The 24,388-nt window shown below is 41.0% G+C and overlaps 1 protein-coding gene across 1 annotated transcript in view; it reads right to left on the bottom strand.

The window, feature by feature from the left end:
- The window catches only part of fam199x (family with sequence similarity 199, X-linked), a 54,063-nt gene extending 29,944 nt beyond the window's left edge, over positions 1-24,119 (bottom strand). Inside the window, exons 1-2 of the mRNA XM_076292648.1 lie at positions 24,009-24,119; positions 6,060-6,246 (exon numbers count right to left, since the gene is read on the bottom strand). Coding sequence (XP_076148763.1) covers positions 6,060-6,226 — 167 coding nt within the window. The 5' untranslated portion in view covers positions 6,227-6,246; positions 24,009-24,119. The remainder of the gene's footprint in view (positions 1-6,059; positions 6,247-24,008) is intronic.
- Positions 24,120-24,388: the final 269 nt, after the last annotated feature.

Below are 24,388 nucleotides of genomic sequence, written 5' to 3'. Positions count from 1 at the left end.
ACAAGATTCAGGGATGGGCTACTAAAGACAGGCTCATCTTCTGTCTGTCTCACGTCATGTTACCCCATGCATTAAACCACCACATGTCACTGCTTGACTAAATGAAAAAATATAGGCTACTGAACATGGACATCGTCATAGTTGACAGAAATTACGTTTTGTGCCAACATGTTGTAGAAACACAACCACAGCCTTTATTTGGTGCAAATCATCTCCTTTACTTTCTTTGGTTATAGTCCGCGATTCACATTAACTGTAGGCTATCACCACAAGTGCATACTAAACGTTTTTGTCCAAGTTGGTGTGCTGTTGCCACATTTTGCAAAATTACCTTCGTAACTAACCTACCAGTTGATACTTTTGATTGATTGTGCATCTAATGTAACAGTCGGTGGAGAGACTTCCACTTTCCAAGTTTCACTTTCACTGTCGTTGTGAACTAAAAGGCTACTATGTGAAATACTTTGAAGTTCCTTTTGAGTAGGATCAGCTTGAAAAATTAATGGGTTTTCTTTAACCTGTGCTACACTTTTCCACCAAGTTGTGCGAAAATTGTACCGTAGTTTTTTTTATGTTGGCAGACAAACCGCACTACAGTAGCCTACATGGTGCAGTAAATGGAAGCTCTTGGTAGCGCGTGCAAATAACGTCTATAAAAACAATATATTTATGGAATAAAACTACACCTCTGATTGCTGTTCACGGTTCAACTGCGATGATGTGAACACCAGCCAGCGGAGGGCACTTTATATAGGCTACCATGCACTAGGCTGCTTGGACAAATCCACTTTAGGGGTGGGGCAGGGGGGCGCGATCGTAACACACACTGAACCGGTCATGAAGATGCCAAAAATATTGACCTGTCACCCCCCCAAGCCAAATGGATGCAACTGCATTTATAGGCTAGGCCTACATGACGGGCCGCAAATAGGCTAAATAACTTTAAAAATAAAATAAAAATCACAAAGGTCACCGTCCCACAAGTGGACCGGCCCACCGGTTGTACAGATTGCCAGTCGGAGCCTGTCCTATTCTCTACTAGGGGTGTAACGGTACATGCATTCGTATTGAACCTGCGTGTGAATTAATTAAAGCAATGCAGAACTACTGTTCGATGCGCAAGTTCATCAGGGACACCTAATCTGTAGTCCCGCTTTAGCTCTGTGAAGCTCTCATTGGCGCATAGGTAGCCGAGGTCCGCCTACAGTTTTTTGTCAGGTCGTCGGTCAGTGAGTCAGTCAGAAATAGCAGCAGCAATAAGGATGGGTATGGCGATTGGTGGCGACCCACAAAGGTTGCAAGTTTGGGAAAACTTCGGTTTCCCAGTCAGTTACAGTAGAGCAGGCGAGAGAGTGGTGGATAAGACTGTCGGCATTGTTTCATCAGTTGTTGGGTATGTGAGTGGAAATACATTGAACATGCTAACACACGACTCCATCACTCAGAGGTCTACCAATCACTGGAACGAGACAAAAAACATCTCCCTGCATTTCTTACCAGCCTTTAGTACATACAAATAGGGCCAAAACCAAATAGGGCCAAAACGCTTAAAATTATTTTGTAATAATGGAAAGCGGTGTAAACCGTGTGGTGATCACCTTTATGTTAGGGTAGGCTAACTTGTGTTGTGCTCTCACATGAAGAGCTGGCAGTAAGTGTCAAGTGTCAACGCTAACCAGGACAAACCATGCGAACGGTAAAGTCATGTGACTTTTAGTTAGGCTCTGTTTATGAAACGAAAGGAGCAATTTCGTTTTTTTTTCTTTTTCAAAATAGTGACATTTTCACAGTTAGTATATTATTACTGTATACACACTGACAAACTGTAGACCCTTCCATATACAACCAAACACGGATGTTGAAAATCTCGCTTAAGTGGCTAAAAATCATTATTCTATGTAATTTGCACTTTCATAAATAAGAGATGCTGTAGGCCTATTTTCAGTTTTATAGCTGATCCGTCTTATTTTGTTTACAAGTTACAGATTGAGTCTGTAGATAATGTGGGGTACTTGTTTACTGTTTACATCTTACTTTGCACACTTCAGTGGGCTATACTACGAATCTCGATTAGTGGGTTAGCGAGGTATGTTGCGTTCAAAGCCAGGGTATGCTGTGATACGAAAGTGGCTCTGTTTCCGCGTCGCTGTATCACCATGGTGTCTTATGCTGTCAAACAAACCTGGGGCCGTATTCACGAAAAAAATCTTAAGATAAATCTTAAGTAGATTCCTAAGAAAAAAAATAAGAAGTCCTTAAGAATGTTCTTAAATGCTATTCACCAATATTTTCTTAAGAACTGTCGTATTTCTTAGGAACTTCTTTATTTTCTCACTTAAGAACTTAGATAAGAAAGGCCTGCATCATTCATCAACAGTGTTAACGTTACCTATACCTAGTTTAAAACTATGAAACCACGTTTCAATGATACACACACCATTCAGTGCCATTCATAGACTGTATAAAGTGCCATTTGAATCTGACTAGCGAGTTATCTGCTACAAACTTAACGTTAGTTTTGTTTACAAGTGGCAACCGTTGCTAAGGGGGAAAAGCCATGCCTTTAACAGCACTCGCGTTAGCTTATGTTTGAAACGGTAGGCTAGGTCTCTATTATCTAGATCTAGGTATTTCTAGGTTGAAATGTGCAGTTTTTACTAGAAAATACGGTCATTTCCATGGACGTTGAGTTTAAGAAATGAAACATGTTCTAAACGCTGACGTCGATGTGCGTCACATTCTGCCAAGAACCCTTTGGTTATGCCAGTTTTCAGTAGCCTAGAAATCTAGACGCACCCTAGCGGCAGCAAATTCATTTGCTCAGCCTGTACGTCTAGTATCAAACCATAGGGATTTCTATTGGCTGACGCCGTGGACTTCATCCAATCACAGCGCTCTATTTTGTTAGAGAGTCTTAAGGCGGGCTTAACAGGATAACGACAGTCCTGCAATGGTGAACAACAAGGAAGGTGGCTATAACGAAGAGCGGTTGTTTGAATCGGCGTTGGCGTCAACTTTGGAGGAGTTGGACTTGTGCTTTTCTTTGAAAGTTGAGCAACACAATGCACTTAAGTCATTCCTTTCGAAGAAGGATGTATTTGCCGTTTTGCCGACCGGATAGGGATATGGTCGTAGCGCTGGCCTATTGCATGCCTAGGCAGTTTGAAAGACAATTCTCTGCCCGCCCCTTGGATTAAGCAAGGTGAATGGTTCGATTCCAGACTATACATTTCAATGATAATGGATGGCCCGCCAGGCTAAGTTTTCAGTATACAGAGGGCTTACCGAAAAGAATAGCAGTAAGCTAAAATTAGCAATAAATGGTAACCTTATATATTGTAAGTACAAGTAATAAAGGCTGATATTTTAAACGAGCTGTCTAAAACAGTTAAATGTGTTTATAAGAATGACTTTAAGAGGCTCAACTTCACACTAACATTTTTAAGACAGGTGCAGGGTTGTCTTAAAGTTACGAGGAAAATTGAGAAGAAATGTAAGAACTTTGTTTTTAAGAATCTCATTTGTTCTTAAGTGTTTTTCTTATGAAACATCTTAAGAAGAAAGTAAGGAAAAATCATAAGATATTCATGAATGTTATTCATGAATATCAAATCTTCTTAAATTTGTTCTTAAGACAAAAGATAAGAAGAAAGCACGACTTAAGAAGTATTTTTGTCTTAAGAGAGCTTTGTGAATACGGCCCCTGGTTCTGTGCTAAGTTATAGCTCAAATCGTGTAAAACTACCGCCCACTGACCAATCAATTATCTCTCACGTGTAGGATTCTGTCATATATCTTACAGGTGGAGCTATGCCTCTACAAACATTTTGGATATCAAATGCGCTCTAATAGTTTTGTGCGTGCAAATATGCAACTATGGATGTGCATACCATACAACATCTGATGACAATCGATTTATTTCTCCCCCTAGCGTCTGTACATGTCGATATGTGTACGAGCCCTCGCTTGGTCTGAAGTTCTTTTGCTTTTCTTTGCATCTTCCATCAAGGGTTTTCGCTGCTTCTTCGCCGGCTTTGCCATATATGCACACGTTTGCAACAATCGCTAGCGTTTCGTTAGCCTGCCTCTGTGCTGTGGATGCAGGATGTAAACTGATCCTGCTTCTCGCGATGTCTAAGACTTTGTGAGACTGAAGGTCGGCGGGTACGATACACTGAACTTGCAAGCGGGATATTATATTATATCCTTGAGTCAAGGCTTTGTGTAGCCTGGATATATCTAGATAGCCTAGATATGTCTAACGTGCTTCGTAGTATACCCCACAGGCTGTTGCAGCTAGCTCAGGGGAGAGATTTTATCACTAAGTAGTAGGCCCTACAGCCTGAGACATTCACAATAAAAAAATTGCCTTCTGCATTTTTTATTTGCTTTTCCCTCCATTGTACCAAACTTGTACTTTTACAGGATCCTTACGAGGCACCACTCTGCGTGTTTAACACAGTAATTGTGAAGAAAGAATACAATCCCAGTGTTTTGACTTTACAGGAAGCAACTAAGGGAAACGGAGGTATGTGACTGCTTGTACCAACACTGGATTTATACTGTTTCTTCACAATTACGGAGGAAAACACACATAGTGGTGTCGTGAGGATCCTGTTCATGTTGCACAGTAATAACATTTTAAGTCTGTTAAGATGCAGAAACACAGTCTAAAATCTGCCCCCATAGCATAACTTTGTAGCCATCACTCACACGCCAATTATGGGCAAAATGATTATCACGATTATTCATCACGATTCATTGATTTTAGTAAAAAAAAATAAAAAATTGTTGCACGGTCACATAAACATTTTGGACCGCTATCTGGCTCACCGCTTGGGAAGCTCCCAATTCTTTCACCTCTTCTTTTTCTGCTCCTTTATGCTCACTCCCTTTAACTCTCTTGCAGGTAGTTCTTGCAAAGACTCAAAGTTAACGTGAGGAAGAGCAAGCATGTGTGGCATGATGTTTTGTGAGATCTGTCAATTACGTGTCTCCTTTTAACAAGAGTTGTGTGCCCTGCTTAGCTTATAATTTGAAGGGTTCAGATGCAAAAGCCTCTAAATGCCACCTATGTCAAAATTGAGATAAAGATGGTGAGTGGATGCTCTCCACACATAGTATACGCTAATTAAATAATTTAACTTCAAAACCCACTAAATACCACTCTCTTCCTTGGTCTGAAATATCAATTTATAGGCAATAACCTATAGGAGCCTGATTTTAAATGCTCATTTAAAAGAAAAGTGGTCAGATGGATTTAGAGGGTTTTGCATCTGAACTCTTCATTTGTTCTTAGTTAATTTAGGTAAATCTGAAATATTTCCGAATAACAGATGATCCGCCTCAAGGGACAAGCTCCTTGCCTTCTTCTATGTCAGACATGTGCTGTCACTCTTTTAACAGAATGCTGCCTGCCCACACTGATCCACATGGTCAGACCGGTTTAGGGAGCGCTTGACTTATTTTGTTCTATGCACTGCAAAAACTGCTTATCTAATAAAATCTAACCAAGTGTTATTAATCTTGTATCAAGATGAAAAATCTAGTTAATATTGTTTTCAGTGTAAAGAGACTTACCTAGCTCTTTCACATAAAATCATTTAACTTAATTTAAGAAGAATTTGACTCCTTTTAAGACGTCTCATCCTGAAAAAAAGCAAATTTGTATGCCAGTGCGTTAAGCAAATTTGTCTGCCAGTGCGTTAAGTAAATTTGTCTTGATAAGACTCCTTAAAATAAGTCAAAGTCTTCCTAAATTAAGTCAAAATGATCTTTCGAGAGTGTGCTAGGTAAGTCTCTTCATACTAAAAACAATCCCAAATAGATTGTTTGATCTTAATATAAGATTAATAACACTTGGTTAGATTTTATTTTTTGCAGTGTGGGCCAATTTTATTATGGGTTGACAATGTTCATTTAATTGTGGGAGGCCAAAATTGTGATCAAGGTCAAAATTCGATTAACTGTGCAGGCCTCATTGTTGGAAATTAATCTCATGTAGGTACTGCATTGATACAGGTTTCAGGTGATGTTCGAATGTGGTAACCTTTCATTACCTGTTGGTGTTGAAACGATGCAGTGGATCTGTGCGATGACAAGAAGACAACTGACATTCAAACTCGCTTATATCCGGTGTGCCATCATCACTCAAGTTTACCCTCTGGGACAGAAGCGGGCAGGGATCCTCAGGTGTAAGAAACTTCTCATAAAGGTCCTCCGACATTAGGAACAGCTGAGACAGCACTGAAAAGAACAAGCAGAAATGTTTAACTTAAATGTACAAACCTTTTGCAAAGAATGCAAAAATGACATGCTAGTTGTTGACATCAAATGTCATACTGTTTAGAAATTCCTGAGGGTCCTTATTGGTCATTATTAGGCCATGACAAAATTAGCCTTCAGTGTAGATCAGTGATTCTCAAACTTGGGGGTGTGCCCCTCTGGTGGAACACAAAGACCTCACAAATGGTCGTGGACATCTCACTTGCAAAATGCACCAAGCTTGCTAGTGGGCAAGGAATAGGTGCGCTCAACTCAACGTAAAAAAGAGGATTTTGAGTGCGTAAGCAAAGGAAGCACTGGATGAAACAAAAAGTTAACACACTCTCGAGCTTTAGCTCATTTTATTTTTTCAGAAAGCATGTCACAAGACGGATGCGTTTCGGCCAATGTCGTCTTCAGCGTCTTACCGAGGATAGGACAAGCTGTTACTTAAGCTGGTAAGATGTGACATCAGCTAATTGACATTTTATTAAATAACATTTCAATAGCCTACCTTGGAACACCAAGGTTAGAATATATTATTGTATATCTTTAGTATATTATATCCTGATAGAAAAAGAGAAAATACTGAATTTCTGATTTTCATGAAAGCACACTTTATGCAGATTATAGCCTACTATTTCTATTAGGACTATTTCTATAATAAATACCTCTTTAATTCAGCTGTCTGGTTGAAGCCTGGAAATATTGTAATAAAATGTAATACATTTTCTCTTTGGGACAGGCCCATTTGAGTCTTGGAAAACATTGATATGAGATGATCAGTCAACTTGAATGCAAGAGTGAATGCATACTAATGAATGCATACTAATGATGCTAACCGGATTAAATAGTAATTTAGCTAGTCGTCTTATATGCGTCCTTGCTTTCACGATTGTGAATGTTTTATTTGGATTAAATGTGCATGCCGAGGGGCGCGTGTCCATTGAGCACACGCGAAAAAGAGAGGGAAAGAGGAAGAGAGAGAGCGGGGCAAGAAGAGGGGGTTTACTTCTATACTGTTTGGTAAAGTTGCACGCATAGTCTACAATGAAAACTACGAGAGCTATGAAATTTATTTACATATATTTTATTTTTGGACAACGTACCGGTAACTAAAGCGGGAGATGTGTGTTGCTTATGCAGCCGTGTAAGCTGCAAAGCGCTGCAGGAAACAATAAAAGGGTTGTGTCACGATTCTGCCTTCAGACCCCGACACAGGTTTGTGGATATGAGTGTCACAAATTTGGTTTTAATATGCATATCATTACAGCCCTAGTAAACGACAAAAAACGATCGACATTAAATTCTCCCTCTTACAGAGTATTTTCTGCCAGTGCGTGGATGAACAAATGAGTCGCCCTTTATCATTGCATTACAGCAGCGGTTTTCAATAGGTGAGGCGCGCCTCCCCTGGGGGGCGCCAAAGAGTCACAGGGGAGGCGCGACACGTGAAGAAAAAAATAACGGTCCACATCCAGTGTTTCCCATACATTGACTAATCTGTGGCGGGGCGCCACACAATAAAAATCGGCCGCCACATATAAATATTTTATGTTTAATTTAATGTAATTTAATTGAAATTAAATATAAGATCAAATAAATTGCCATTGAGCTGCGCTTTTTACGCACGCAGCCTTTCCTTGCCCCGCCCCGCTCTCCCTCTCGTAGCCTGCTGCCCCTCCTCTGCATGTGCATTTAACAAAATATTCACGATTGTTGAAGGATTGTTGTTGCCACATAGAAGCATTGCATAGAAGACGTCTGGCTAAATTGCTATTAAATCCGCTTAGCATCGTGACCATGCTGCGCAGATTTTTTCAAAACTGCTGCATTGAAGTTAACTCTGCTAAGATCTTATCACAACATAGTTTAGCCCAAGTTAAGTTATGCAATCAAGCAGTATCTCAAAGCTAACGTTAGAATAGGCTACTGTTTGGATGTCGAATTTAACATGCTTAGCCTACTTACAGCTGCTTGTCAATTCGTTGACATGCATAATATGTTCCCTATTCTAAAGTTGGGTCTTTGTTCACATTTAATTCACAATTAATTTGGCACTTATTAACCCCCATGTGTTCCCTAAACTAAAGTTGTCTCCTATTCACACTTTTTAAGTGTATTACAGCGCACACAAGAAGAAGAAGAAGACAGCCAAGTTAGCACAAATACAAAAATCGATTTTAGACCCAACTTTAGAATAGGGAACATATTCTGCATTACAAAGACTTAATTATGAGTTATTTGTACACTATTAGCACTTGTGGTTTAGTGTCTAGTTCCATTTGAAAAGAGCATCTTTGATAAGTATTATTAGGAGTGAATAACTGTTCTTGTGGTACTACCACCTTACAAGCCCCATACTGAGCCATGCATATTTAGGTCATAATTCACAACTTATTTAATAACTATGAATAAGGGGTAATTAGGAGCTTACATAGGGGAAATTCTTAATTAAGGGTCTAGTAAGGGTAGAATAAGGTCTTGCAGAATAAGGTATTAATTAGTGACTTATAATGACTAACAAATGGCTAGTATGCTACTAATATACATGTTAGTAAGCAGCTAATTAATGTTGAATATGTGTGTCTTAATATAAAGTGTTACCACTCTTTCAACTAGGCTACATGAAACTTAATTGTGAACCATCAGATACCCCCCATATTTCAGTGTCCATCAGTCCCAACATTTAGCAATATCAAACAGTCCAAAAGTAAATTAAATCCCAAACCAAAACAAAAATCTTCTGCTTTTTATATGCATGTAGGCGCTCCAAAAGAAACGCGTTATAAATATATCCAGAACTTGCTCTTATCTACGCTAATTTGTTATTGTTCATGAAGGCGTGTCTAGCAAGTTGTTATTTTATGAGTAGCCTTTTAGCCTACTTTATTTCTAAAAATAAAATTCTACAACAGAAGCCTAATAAAAAATAAAGGCCTGCCTCGAATATAAGCCTGTCCTTAAATAAAGACCTGTGCTTTCCTAGCAGTTGATGCCGCTTGTAGCGCAAATGACGTGAATGGCTTTTTGTTTGTTGTTTAAATCTGAGGTTTTATGTGGCTGAAATCATAAAAATAAAATGTGATGAAAATATGTGAATCTGTTCGATCTGATAACATGCATTCAATGCAGTTGACTGATAAATGTTATATATAAGTATATAAGTATATATACTTTTTTGATCCCGTGAGGGAAATTTGGTCTCTGCATTTAACCCAATCGGTGAATTAGTGAAACACAAACAGCACACAGTGAACACACAGTGAGGTGAAGCACACACTAATCCCGGCGCAGTGAGCTGCCTGCTACAAAGGCGGCGCTCGGGGAGCAGTGAGGGGTTAGGTGCCTTGCTCAATGGCACTTCAGCCGCGGCCCACTGGTCAGGGCTCGAACCGGCAACCCTCCGGTTACTAGTCCAGAGTGCTAACCAGTGGGCCACGGCTGCCCACTCACTCACACACTGTTATGTGTTCCGTATACAAACAGCGTCGTTGTTCATTGCTCAGAGAGCTGTCCATTGTGCGGATTTTGTTGGGGTTTTTTTTCCCTTTCTTTGACTTTTCCTTTTGTTTGGCTAAGTGTGTTTTTTTATTTTAGATAATTTAATGACAACTCTCCACTCAAAGCACATTGTGTCTATGTATGCCATATGAAATGTGCTATATAAATAAACTGACTTGACTTCGAGACGATGTTTATCTCCTTCACATGTGCGCTTATAAGGCCCAGACACCGCACCGATTTCAGCTGTCGGGTGTTGTCAGTTGTATCGTTGGCGCTGAATACATGTTAAGCATGTTTTGTTGACTTGTGGATAGGCCTACTGGTGTTCAGTGATTTTAAGCCTCAATTAGGCCAGCATGAAGTTGGAAATGATTTGCTGGCAAAGAATCATTTATAAATGCACTTTTAAAAAAGTTGTGGCAATAAAATGTCTTCAATCAGTTATTGAAAGTCATCATTGCCTGGAACACACAAAAGATGGCATTTACTGCAGAGGCGTGTGAGGGTTAGGGCCGGCGGACGGGATTTTGGGGGGCAGGGGGGCTCAGCTGTCCTTACCTACTCTAAGGGGAGGCTCACATTCACCCAATTTGAAAAGCCCTCAGTGCATACAATTTCGGCAAGGAAAATTACCAGGGGGAAGTTCAGTGAGCCATAGGGTTGTGGCGATGGATGAGATCATCCATCGTGATGGTTGACAGACATCACGATGGGAAGCAACCAGGCTAACAGGCTGTAACAGGCTAAAACATTTTAAAAAAACGAAATTGAGCCTACTTTAAAGGCTGTCAGCCAAACAGTTATGTAGGGGATAACGGCCGCTGAGGTGTCCTGTTATACGAAATTAATGGACGAGGCCTCCGCCTGAGTCCATTAATTCCGTATAACAGGACACACCTCGAAGGCCGTTATCCCGCTTATCACCCGGGTTGCCACTGTAAAGCAAAGGAAACACGCGGTTCCGTTTAAAAAGAAGCTCACTAGTTCAGCTTGTTGTACAACTTTCGTTGGCCCTATAACAGCGATAACATGGACAGTTAGCTTGTTTACAGTTGATTCCATTGTTGTGAATCCTGCCTCCAGGCTCAACCGTCGTCCTACTATCGTTGTTATAGTTACCATTCCTAAGCATTGATATGGAACAGCGATTAAACCTTTTTTACCAGATCTACTTCATAGCTGTCCCGTTATTCAGAATTAAAAGCCACCCCGCCAGCCAATCAGAAAAGAGGTCCTTCTCCACAAATAGGTCCTTCTCCTCTGTGTTAAAATAAACCATTTATTTCGTTAATTATAGGATCAGAAGGTAGCCTATCCATCTTTCACTGTAAGGCTTGTAATTTCATGCATTTAGCAAAAGTCCCAGACAGCAGCGGAGTGGTAATCGTGATTTGTTATTTGTAAAAGTTTTTTTACTTCGCCCTCCTATAGCCTGTACTGCGTGATCGCAGCCCTTTACTTTCACTTCCCGCCGCCCTCATAGTCAGCATAGACGGTAGCCTGATAACGTGGGATGCTGCATAGCGTAGCCTACTACTGAAGATTTTAAATGAGTGACCACGATAGGGCATAAAAAAAAAAAATTCTTGGGTTCCGGTTTCCGACCGACCCTGTCAATTTATGTGCGACCCAAATTTATTTTATGAGCTTGGGGAAGAAATAACACTAAATATATGAAATAAATCCACAAATAAAAGGCGAACTATAATTACATTAATTACCCCTTGTGTTATGTATAGGGATGAGCGTATTCTCTCTTTTACAAAGTAGCATATGCACAGCTGTTCACGAAGACGATTGTTTTCGTCACTTACCAAGGCACTCGCAATTTTGTCCAAACACCGCAACTTTTTCGCAAATTTGACCAATCATCGTAGTTTCACCGTGAAATTTCACCTACCACAACAGTCCCTCGCGCAGAATATTGAGCCAGATGGCACAATTACTTCTGCACCTTTTGCATATGACACCAAAGACTGCCCTAACGTGTTCGTTCCTCTACAGTTTTGATGACAATAAATAGAAGGCTAACGTTAATGATCTGCTTACTTGCATCTCTCAACCTGGTGTTGCTAACCTACCTAGGCTATGAAAGTAAGTTAATTAAGGCCTACTTGGTTTACTGATTTTTGAGTAGGCTATGCAACCCATTGGCAAACGTTTACCTGGATATGTCCTTTTATCTTATGTCATGTTTGCTAGCTTGTGGGCTTAGCAGTGGGCTCAGAGTAGTGCTACCAAAATCATAGAAATTAATAAAATTGCAAGACATTTACCTCTTCTATGATCCAAGAATGATTTCATTCGAGTTGTGTTTTTAACATTTATTTTAACTAATGACATAGAAGACATTCCCAATTGCATCCACATATCGTAATGCACTATGCAAAAAGTGATTTACACTCGTAGCCGAACACAGTGAGATGCAAGCCTTCCAATCCACTCAGAAATGTACTTAGGCTACTCTCACGTCCTTAAAGGGGCAGGCAGTCAATTAGACGTACACCACCAATAGTTTAAATCAATATGAAATTACTAGATACTTACTTGGCTATTAGTAATTATGCAGGCCACATACTATGAATTATTAAAAAGATATGAACTTAATATGAATTACAAAATATATGAATGTATTGAAACATATAACATGATGCCATCTCTTTAGGTGACTGTCTTTTTTGGACAGTTCTACTATAATGCTTTGTGAATGACCTCAGTCAAAGCATTTTCACAAATAAAGTAGGCCTACTTTGATTTTCTGTAATCCTTACTGTTTACCTTTGATTATCCTTTTTAATAAGCATCAAGATTATCAGTGTGATTTTGGTCTTACTAACCTTAATTGCCCTAAATTTAAACTATTTTTGCAATTTTCACTTCCTCCCGCAATTTCTCCACAAGAAACAGCTAAAATCACCGCAACTTCCATCAAGGCATTTTAGGTCGCAACAGTCTCAAAAAACCTCGCGAAATCCTGGTGGGTCAGGGAACTGTGCTCTCTCCAGTCCTGTTCACCCTGTACACATCTGACTTCTGCTACAACACCGAGTCATGCCACATGCAGAAGTTTTCTGATGATACTGCAATTGTGGGGTGTATCAGGAACGGGCAGGAGGAGGAGTACAGGAGCCTGGTGGAGGACTTTGTGCAATGGTGCAAACTCAATCATCTTCAACTTAACACGTCAAAGACCAAGGAAATGGTGGTGGATTTCCGCAGGTCTAAGCCCACTCTGCTACCAGTCCACATTGATGGGGTCAATGTGGAGGTGGTTAGCACCTACAAATATCTGGGTCTCCACCTGGACAATAAACTGGTCAGCCAACACTGATGCACTCTACAAGAAAGGGCAGAGCAGGCTGTACTTCCTGAGGAGGCTGCGGTTAGGGCTGGGCGATATAAACGGTATAAGCGGTATGCGATAAAAATTTGGCCAACGATTTTTGTTATACCGGCATATTGCGATAGGTCATTATGTCATCAAATTGCAACACGCTTGGCCTGCCGGGACCGGCAGCAACCACGAGGAGGCCACAGGTGTGGAAAAATGGCTGCGAGCGGTGAAGGTATTGTAACGATTTGATACCGACACAGACAGTTGTCCAATCAAAAGGTTTATTAGCTGAGAACGAGAGCAGGGACACAGACCCAGAACACAATACACACGGAGCAGGTCAAGTAGGCTACACACACACGCTACACATACAGGGGTGGACGCAGCCCCCCACACAAAAAGGATCACACACGAGGGAGAACTAAAAGGGAAACATGTCACGATAAAGACGCTAACTTTAGACTTATAACTTAGGAGAAATACAGACATAAACCCCCAAACAGGGTAGGAATTTCACGGCGGCCACGTCGTTGCCTCTTGCGTTGTCCGTGAGGCCCCTTTGAAAATCAGAGGTTTACAGGCCACGGTGGCCTTGGTGCCCCCTTCTTTCAATATTCTGCTTCCTACTAATAGCGTCCTACTAATAGCGATTTTTATTTAGCCTGTGTGGCCTGTCAAAATAATCTAAGCATTCACAGCGCAAATTAATTGAGTATTTTACGCAGTGGAGAAAGTGACAGCGCAAGAAAGAAAGTGCGTCCAAATTCCATTCATCTCAGTTGAACTACTTGCGAAGTAGCCTATTCATCACACAGACATCACAAGTATCACACGAAAGAGCTTTTTCTCAGCTTTTAAACGATGTTACCCGATAATTGCTTAGTGGAACGGTTCGCGAGAAAAGTAAATAATATAATTCAATTTAATCATACATTCTACTGAAGGTTTCGCGTCCCATGATCTCCCAACCCATTCATCTCGGTGGAATACTTCACGAACCCTTCTTTTAACACACGACCAACCTCATATCAAAATAAACAGCAGACCTTACCGAACACAAAGGTGTAAATCAGTCCCCTGTACAGTTAGCCGTTCCAGAGTAATCCATGCATGTCGAAATTTACTGCAAATTCAAAACTGTATGTCTCCAAATTTGTTTTACAATGTGTTTAAATTGTTCCACATGATTTCATAACGGGCCAAATACAAAATAAATGTTACAAATATCGCCTAGATATTGGTAAATCAGAGGACAGCTGACTGAGTTTGTGAAAGTAGCCTTAGCCTAATGATCACAAAATGCTAAGCATGCATCTAGGCTATTTGAGTTTATTAAAGCTGAGCTGTGGTTAAATTGTTCAATACATGATTTTATTACAGGCCAAATATAAAATAAATGTTATATATAGCCTAGATATCTGTAAATATTAGATGATTAGATGATTTACAGTTCTATGTAATATGTCAAGTTTCATGTTTTTGTAATGTTTCATACAGTGATGTCTACTGCAGTGAATAGGCTAAATAAAACTTTGATCATTTTTATAGCCAATACATTTTTAAATAAGTAACAATCTTGACTATTTTATGCAAGAACCTGCTAGACCTATATTGAAATTCACACACCAAATTATACCGCAATATATACCATTTACCGTCTGTGTCCCAAATTATACCGCAATATGAATTTTAGGCCATATCGCCCACCCCTAGCTGCGGTCCTTCAATGTGTGCAGTAAGCTCCTCAGGATGTTCTACCAGTCTGTTGTTGCCAGTGTCCTCTTCTATGCAGTGGTGTGTTGGGGAGGAAGCACAAGGAAGAAGGATGCGGGGCGAATTGACAGGCTGGTAAGGAAAGCTGGCTCTGTAGTGGGAGCTGAACTGGAGTGCATCACTTCACTATCTGACAAAAGGACCCTGAACAAACTGATCAACATCTTGGACAATGAGTGTCACCCACTCCACAGCACCATTGTTAAGCAGAAGAGCCTGATCAGCTGGAGACTTCGGTCACTGCCTTGCACAACGGACAGACTGAGAAAGTCATTTGTCCCCAGGGCCATTGAACTGTTTAATGCCTCACTTAAGGGAAGAGGAGAGATAGACTTCTCTGCATAGTCTGTCTGCCTCTTCACCCCTCCATGTTTGGTACTGTCTGTCCACTAGCCACTTGTATCACTGTCTTTATGCCTCACTGTTTGCGTGCTATATTAGCACATATGCATAACCCCCCCCCCTCCATGCCACAGCCAAACTGTGGCCACACTTATACATTTTCTTAAATAGTTAAATATATAGATTTTACCTTACTTTACTTCTGCACTGCTGCACTGTTGGACTTACTCATTTGCACCATCACCATGACCACTACCACTATCACCTATCACCATTGCACTACCACCATGACACTCATTCGCACAGAGCACCTTACCATATCTTACTATGCACAGAGAATCATTGCAAGCGCCTCTGATTAATCACCACTATGTGGATACTGTTTCTAGAATGACTTAGATTAAGTGTTAGTTAGTATAATTTGTATTTTTGTAATTTGTATTTTAGTATATTTTTATATATTGCATTAAGTGTTAGTTATATAATTTGTATTTTAGTATATTTAGCATTCTTTCTCTTCTACTGTCCTTATTGCTTAGTTTATATTATATACTTTATTACTCTTTCTGATGTTAAAGAATGTGTTTGTGTTGTATGTATGCTGCTGAGACCTTGAATTTCCCCTGGGGATCAATAAAGTATCTATCTATCTATCTATCTATCTACAACTTAGCCTGGTCAGTATGTCTCTCTTAGCTGTCCACTTTCATCAGGCCGTATAGCCTATATAATATAGTTTTTATTATGTTATGTAGAAAATTAAATGTATTTCTGTACAGACATATGGTAACTAATTATTACCATATGTCTGTACATATAACCCCCCCCCCCCTTTACTGTACACATCGTCAAATGCCAATTTAGTGGACATCGCCCAACCCTAGTGAGCCAATTAGAGGTTCCGGTTCAATCATCCGGTTCCGGCGCCGACAAGAGTGGCAGCGTGTCGAGGTAGCTCCGTGTCTGTGTTTTCTTCTACGTCTTTTGTTTACTTTTTACTTCGCAACCTTGAATTTCTCCTTGGGGATCAATAAAGTATCTATCTATCTATCTATCTATCTATCTAGAGCAGCGGTTCCCAAACTTTTTTCCCCGCGGACCACCTTCTACATCCTGACTCGGCTCACGTACCCCCACCATCCAACACATAAAAAAGTAACTCATTCTATTGACGCATTCCAGGCATCGTTGTTTAATTAGCCGCCCTACATGATAACATAATCAAAATGTGCAACTGGTCTATGAGCTCTCACGTTAAAAAAAAACAGTGTGGAGAACCACATTAGAATGGTTAGGTAGCATCTCACTGCAGACCACACACTGTGGCTTTGGGCAGTCTGTCTCCCAATTCACGTGAAGCCTAGGGCTATATGCCTCATCATACTTTCGTTTTCTTCACCTTCATTAGTCTGCCCCCCATCCCATTCCATCGTTACCTGTGTCCTTCTCTGTTTCTCTCGCTTCTCCTCTTCGATCGCTTTAATTAGGCCTTTTGGACAGTGTCCCTGTTTTTAGCCAGTTTTCCATGTTTACGCAGACTTCTACCTAGCCTATACTTCAACGAAACTAACGCGCCAGATATTCTGGCTGCCCGCAGGAAATCACATGTAGCCTATTGTGTGTAGCTTATTTTTTAATGAAAACATACCCTATTATAGAGTTTACAAATGATTTACTTTAATTTCACGTTTCCATATCATTATAACCCGATTTGAAATTATGTATTATTTATGAATTAATTAAAGTATTAATTAATTAATCATTTTTAACTCCTTTCCGCCATTGCCCTTTTCATCTCGCGTACCCCCTAGTGGCAGCTCGCGTACCACCGGGGGTAGGCGTACCACAGTTTGGGAATCCCTGATCTAGAGGGTGGGGTATACGAGTCTACTTTAACCAGAGTGATTATTTAATCTTGTATGAGCAAAATGTGGAGGGTTTGCAAAAGAATGACCAACTTGTGGATCAGTAGACAAAATATGCCAATGCTTTTTGATAATTAACTTGAGGTCGTCTGACAATGGAGAGAATGTGTTGACCATGGTCAATCGCGGCTCATCTTGCCTGACCACCCTCTTCTCCAATAGCGCAGTGTGAATGGTGCACGCCTTCTGTAGGCAAGAATCGAGGTTAGCCTTTAGAGAGAAAACTATCATGAATAATTTTGGCTGGGATTTCAAATTATATGTGCTCCTTTTCTTTAGTATAACTATTTGGAGTTTTGTTTTTATTTTGTAGCACATTTTGAGTATCATTTGAGTTTGTGATCTTTTTCCTTTTTTTCTTTTCTCCACTCAATCCTGTGCCAATTTGGCAATTAGCTGGCGTCACATCTTACCTCCTTAAAGGGATATTCCACCATTTGGGGAATTACACTCATTTTCCACCTCCCTTTGAGTTAAACAATTGATTTTTACCTTTCTCCAGTTCATCCAGCCATTCTCTGAGTCTGGTGATACCACTTTTAGCTCCAGCCTAGCATAGATCATTGAATCTGATTAGACCATTAGCTTCTCGCCTGCTAGCATCACGTTTAAAAGTGACTAAGATTTCCGGTAATTTTCCTATTTACTTGTCTCCTCTTAGTTAGATTGTAATAAGACCAACGAAAAATTAAACGTGGCGATTTTTCCATGATTTGACATGGAACTATACTCTCATTCCAGCGTAATAATCAAGGAAAACCATGGGCACAGCAGTACAATGATATCATGCAGCACCTGAAAATAGTCCCCGTAGGCTAACTTCCAGCAACAAGGTTGAGCTGCAGGGTTCGGAGTCAGACGAAAAGGTCTCAGATGAATAGTTATCAGAGTCAGGTTTCAGGCATCACGTCATAATACTGGTGCCTGACTGGCAGCCTGTTACAGTAACTCCATTACATTTGTACAATTTCTCGCTATTTTCATTGTTTTTTCTCACTTGTCACGGCTCTAGTTTTGCGCAGGACTGTGTATGTATATAGTCTGATAATTATGCTTCAGTTTTCAGTGCGTTTTTGATCAGTTTAGATAACTTTTGCATTTTTACGCTCATAAGTTGCCAGGCTGCGAGCGCTCCCCTGCCCAATATACCTGTAGAGATACGAAGGCATAGACGAGGTACCAGAGCTGGAGTGAGAGTGAGACGCAAACGAGGGGCTAAGGTACAGAGTCAGAAAACACCCGGACATTTAAAAAGTGACCATAGATGGAGAAGCTCCGTCACCATCGCCAGGTTCAGAAAGCGGCCCTATCGTCCGGCCTTGCCAGCTCTACTGCTCCCCAATGTAAGATCTATCAGGAATAAAATGGACGAGCTTTTACTTCAGACCCACAGCAACTGGAAGTACAAGGAATGCTCTGCTATCTGCTTGACTGAGACCTAGCTGGATGAGTACACCCCGGATGCGGAGGTCACACCTCCCGGCTTTTCAACATACCGGGCAGACAGGTCAGCTAATCTATCACTTAAGTCTAAAAGTTGGTGGTGTATGCTTTTTAGTCTACGATCAATGGTGCACCAACTTTACCATTGTAACACAGTTCTGATTCCCGGATCTGGAGTTTCTTATAGTCACATACAGACCCTTTTACCTACCACGAGAGTTTGCGTCTATCGTGCTAATTGGTGTTTACATCCCACCACAAGCCAATGCTATCACTGCCACCTGTGTACTAGAACAACATAGCCGCAACTGACACACACATTCAGACTCTGCCGTAACAGTTCTGGGGGACTTCAACCACTGCAATCTGTCTGACGAGCTCCCAAACTACACTCAACAGGTGACATCTGACAAAAGGAGATAACATTCTGGATCACTGCTACACCACTTTGGCTTACCGTGCATTCCCGAGTGCTCCGCTGGGAAAGTCTGACCATGCAACACTCTTCCTCGTCCCAGAGTATCGTCAGAAATTTAAATCTGTGAAGCCGAAGTCCAACATCGTGAAAGTATGGTCCACAGATGCTATCGATACCCTGAAAGGCTGCTTTGAATGCACTGACTGGAACATCTTTAAACACACGTGTGTCAGCCTAGACGATTACACAGAGGCTGTGACCTCATACATCCGGTTTTGTGTAGATGACTACTTTGGGACCGAATGCATCAAGTCATATGCAGGGCTCTCAAGTTTTGAGGGACAGGTAAGAGTGACATTCCCCGTCGACAATCACCCCCGTCCGGGGGTCAAAGGGGTTGCTGGTCACAACAGAGGTCATTTCGTCCGCCGCTCACGGCCCTTGAACCCGCCACCTCAACACACACCGGCATGGGAGTCGAGCGCTCTAACCACTGAGTTAAAAGCCCAAGCTTCCAACTCAGCGGTTAGAACCGTTCTTAAGATTAGGGGTGTGAAGATTTACACGCGCAACTAGCTTCACCATAGGCCTACACCAGCTAGCATACACCAGCCCCAGGTCGGTTACCAATTGATCCAATATTAGTTGTGCAGATATATAGTACATCTTATACACACCAATTGAATTGAAATAGAAATTGTAAAGATTTGTATTTTTGTGTAATTATTGCATATTTAGTGTAGTCATATCAGAACCTGAAGTACAATCCAAATGCAAGCATGAAACTTCAGAGTATTAGCTTTCATTTGAGGCCAAGCTTATGCTTATAAGCATTTGATTGTCAGTATGCATTTTGAATAACCAAAAGTCCTATGGGGTAGCCTGGCGGGGCCATCCTATATCATTGAGATGTATAGTCTGGCATCGAATCATTCACCTCGCTTAATCCAAGGGGCGGGCAGAGAATTGTCTTTCAAACTGCCTAGGCATGCAATAGGCCAGCGCTACGACCATATCCGTATCCGGTAGGCAAAACGGCAAACACATCCTTAGAAAGGAATGACTTAAGTGCATTGTGTTGCTCAACTTTCAAAGAAAAGCACAAGTCCAACTCCTCCAAAGTTGACGCCAACGCCGATTCAAACAACCGCTCTTCGTTCGCCATAGCCACCTTCCTTGTTGTTCACCGTCACAGGACTGTCGTTATCCTGTTAAGCCCGCCTTAAGACTCTGTAACGAAATAGAGCGCTGTGATTGGATAACATCCACGGTGTTAAGCCAAAAGAAATTCCTATGGTTCGATACTAGACGTACAGGCTGAGCAAATTAATTTGCCGCCGCTAGGGTGCGTCTAGATTTCTAGGCTACCTATGGGGAGTTTTCATAGGGCATTTTACAAAATGCATGAGCATACCTTGGCAAAAAATGGTCTAAAGTACTCATATTGTCATTCTATATTGATCTACTTTTGCACACAGCTTCACAAGACCTAATGCTAGGACTCAAGTCATATCAAGTCAAGACCTAGAGGGCTGAAATGTGGTCAGTTCAAAGATGCTTGTTATCTGGTAGAAAAATAAAAGAATATTCTAGCCAGGGCTTTGAACCGATTTTTTTTTCCAATCGGTTCGTCCCGAACAGAAACGGAATTATAACGTTTCCGGTTATGAGTTCCACCAATAAATTGACGTTCCCGAACCGGTTAGAACAAAAAAATACTCTTCCCGGAACGGTTAATTTCGTTCCTGCCAGCTGTTTAATGCTATAGAATTATGTCACATCTTTCTCATCCAGCTTAAACCAAATGTAATAATATTACAACTATTATTAAATAATAATGATTATATTATTAATAATAATGAAATAGGCCTACAATTATTTCAAATGTGTAGTTTATTGTTAAAAGAGAAAATTTCCACACAAACGTAACGACATTATTAAGACACGTGGTTATGCCACTCGGGCAACAACAAATTCCAACTGTCGGGGGGGAAAGGCCATCCAGTAGGCCTACTCATACCGTAACAAGTCTTTTGTTTTGTCTTGCTTAGAGGTGTTGGCGCCATTTAGCCAAATGTTCGCTAGTCCATCATTAACGTGGAGTCGACAAATATAGCTATTGATATTGTGTTTGGAATGAGCGTTTTAATTAACGATGGATCGTAATTTACCTCTTATTTAAGATGTGGAGTGGAGACTTTGTAATCCACCACTGTCTCTCCATTCAGTCAGCGAATGTCTGATGTGATGTCACACAGGAAGTGAACCTCAGCCGTCATGGTAACGTGCGCAGGAAAATAATTACTTTTTTTTTTTAGTTAATTAGGCAACGAAAACTTTGAGGAACGAAATAAAACCGGTATTAACCGGTTACCATTATTTTTAAATAAGTGTTCCTGTTCCAGAACATAAAAAATAATAACGTTTCCGGTTTCGTTTCTGTTCCCTGTAAAATACAAAAAGTTCCCGGTTTTCGTTTTCGTTCCTTGAACCGGTTCAAAGCCCTGATTCTAGCCAGGATATAATTATATAATATGACATGATTTTAAAAGTGACAATAGGCAATACGCTACACTTTAATTTGTTTAGTGCTACTAAAATGATTAAGCATATTTGGAGAGAGAGATGTTTAGAATGTGACAATATGTCAGTCATCGTGTGGACGAAAATATGAGCATAGTTGTTCTGAGCAAGTGTTGTCAATGAACAGGCTGTAAAACTGTTGACTAAGTTACAGACACTCATGAACTGATTCTAATTATCTGGGAAACATTCTCTAGCAGCAGTCCCATTGTCATTGTTTGTGTCAAACAAGTTGTGGATTTGTTGTAACATTAAAAGATGACTTACTCTGTGCTGAAACCATGAACTGATGCTCGAAGCTCCAGTGGTTTCCTCTGAAGGTGAACGAAGAAGTAGGTAACAGTTTCACGTCAACCCTAACCCTAACAATTCCAGGATACGCGTTTTTTCATTGGTTGTTGCGCTAAATCTTACCCAGATACAATAGTGCTATTTTCTGATTGGCTATTGTGTAGCCCCTCTCGTTATTTTTGATTGGCTGATAAGTGGCAGGCTCAACTCCAGGGGAGACGCGCTTGATTCCTGCCGGTTTCATAGTGAGAGCGGTGCGGCCAGAGACATTTTGGGCGCTGCGGCATATTAAATATATAAATAGTTTTTCAGCGTGAGAAATACAATGTGTGGCGGGAGAACGTGACAAAAGACTGAAATGAGTGACTGTCACGCTCAATGCGTGACACTTGAGAGCCCTGCATATGCCGATGGTAAACCCTGGTTCACCAAAGAGGTTGTTGCACTCTGCAGGAAAAAAAGTTCTGCATTTAAGACTTCGTTCTGCTATCAGAAAAGCTAAAGCTGATTATGCATTGACACTGGAGCATCAACTGGCCACCAACAACCCCAGGTCAGTCTGGAAAAGACTGAAGGAGATGACCAATTTCAATAGAGGGCCTACTTCACCACCAGATGAGGACCCTGAGCTTTCTGATAGTCTCAATGCATTTTATGCACCGGCAGTCCTCCCACCTCCCCCACTCCTCCCTTTGTCATCCAGGAGGCAGAGGTGTGCAAACATTTTAAAAAACAGAAGGCCAGGAAAGCAGCAGGACCAGATCAGCTTTCCCCAGCTGTTTTTAGATTGGAAACTGTCTTCACTGACATTTTCAACTCCTCTCTGCAGCAGGGACAACAACTGGGCTTAATGACTTCAGGCCCGTTGCCCTCACTTCAGTGGCTATGAAGGTGTTTGAACGTGTGTGTAGCCTACGGGTTCAACATGTTAATTAGGGGTTTGCACATGGTAGCCCAGCACGTGCGGCCATATTGGCAATATTCAGTAATGGAGTATTATGCACTTTGGATATCTTACGTGATTGTAGCCGTGTCTAAACAACAGAAAAGCTCATCAAAATGCGTCTAAGATGCAAAGGCATATAGGGCAGGACTTGCAGCGCAGATCCATAGGAGTTGGGTGAGGGAGACAAAGTACCAACCACAACCACAAGTTCAACCACAAGCGCCCCCCTTCCTCTGATAACTTCTGGCATTATTTCCTTTCTCCCTGTTTTTTTAATAACTTTTGGAAGTCGATACCTACACCAGATGTTTTTCTCAGTCGGACCTATTGGTACAACCTAAAACACGGCAATAATTAACCATTTTCGTTGACGATGTTAGGGATTTACTTCAGTGCCTAATGCTTTCTAATGAGGCGAGTATCTCCAATATGGCGACGTCCAGATCTGATGACACTCCGTGCAAACCCCTAATAGGAAAGGGACAGCATCTGTGACATTATCTTTAAAATTGACAACACTAAAAACAGGTTGCAGACACGTTTCTGTTTTATGGCAGTTGTTTACTGTTGTTTTTCCAGCTTGGTTAAACCTGTGTTTCATGTCACAACACTATGAATTGCTAATTCCCTTCCCTGCATAAATCCTGATTTATGGAAAGGCCACAGAAAGGGTGCGAGCGAACCCTCGTGCAATTCACAATTTCACCGTGGGACAACCCTAGGCGCACACGAAGTTAGCGGCAACGCGCAAGTCTGTGAGTCCGTGAGGGGTACATTGAGACTCAGGCAAAGTATGTAGAACTGGTAGCAAGTAGGAGCGTGGCTGGCAAGCAAACACAATACCAGTGGACGTGTCTAGACCCTTCTCATCTCTTTCCCGTGACGTCGATTCAACATGGCGTCGATCGGATTGCAAAACAAGAACAGACAAGTAATCTCCGTTTTAAGCGTTTAAGCTTTTTCGTTTTACATTTAGAGATAACAATACAGGCAGCAAGTGCTTAATATCGAGCATACATTTTGTATCTCCGACTTCAATCGCGTAAATTACTGTGTAGGAACCTAGCCTACGTCATATTTCCTGCATGGGGGGAAAACAGTATGATACAAACTGTGATTCGTAGCCCAATCAGCAGTATGTTTAAATACATAATCAACTATAGACCTTCGTGGATGACAAACCTGCGTTTGATTGTAGTCTGCTGGCGATTTATAACTGGACAGAACAGCTGCTGGTAACTCCTTCTGATACTGCAGCTCCGTGCGTGTAACTAGCGTCAACGGAAATTCTAATATGGCCGTCATTCGTTGTTTTTTCTTCCAAAATAAAAGTCGGAATTTTATCGTTTTAATTATACAACTACATGGGTAATAAAAAAAAAGGTCATCCTTACCATGAGAAAAACGTGTGAGCATACAAATAGAACTGTTGCTAAAATGTTCATTTATCGTTATGAGATTTGGCAGACGCCTTTGTCCAAAGCGACACACACAAAAACAACATATTTAAAATTTAACAGGGTACAAATTAGAAAGTTGGTCAAACTATAATAAGGAGAATA

The sequence above is a fragment of the Alosa pseudoharengus genome, unplaced genomic scaffold (assembly GCF_046254945.1).
Source record: "Alosa pseudoharengus isolate Yale_2024_CS ecotype anadromous, Long Island Sound unplaced genomic scaffold, YU_APseudo_1.1 YU_APseudo_1.1_scf_19, whole genome shotgun sequence".
NCBI classification, from domain to species: Eukaryota; Metazoa; Chordata; class Actinopteri; order Clupeiformes; family Clupeidae; genus Alosa; species Alosa pseudoharengus.
This window is presented reverse-complemented; position numbering and strand designations above follow the sequence as displayed.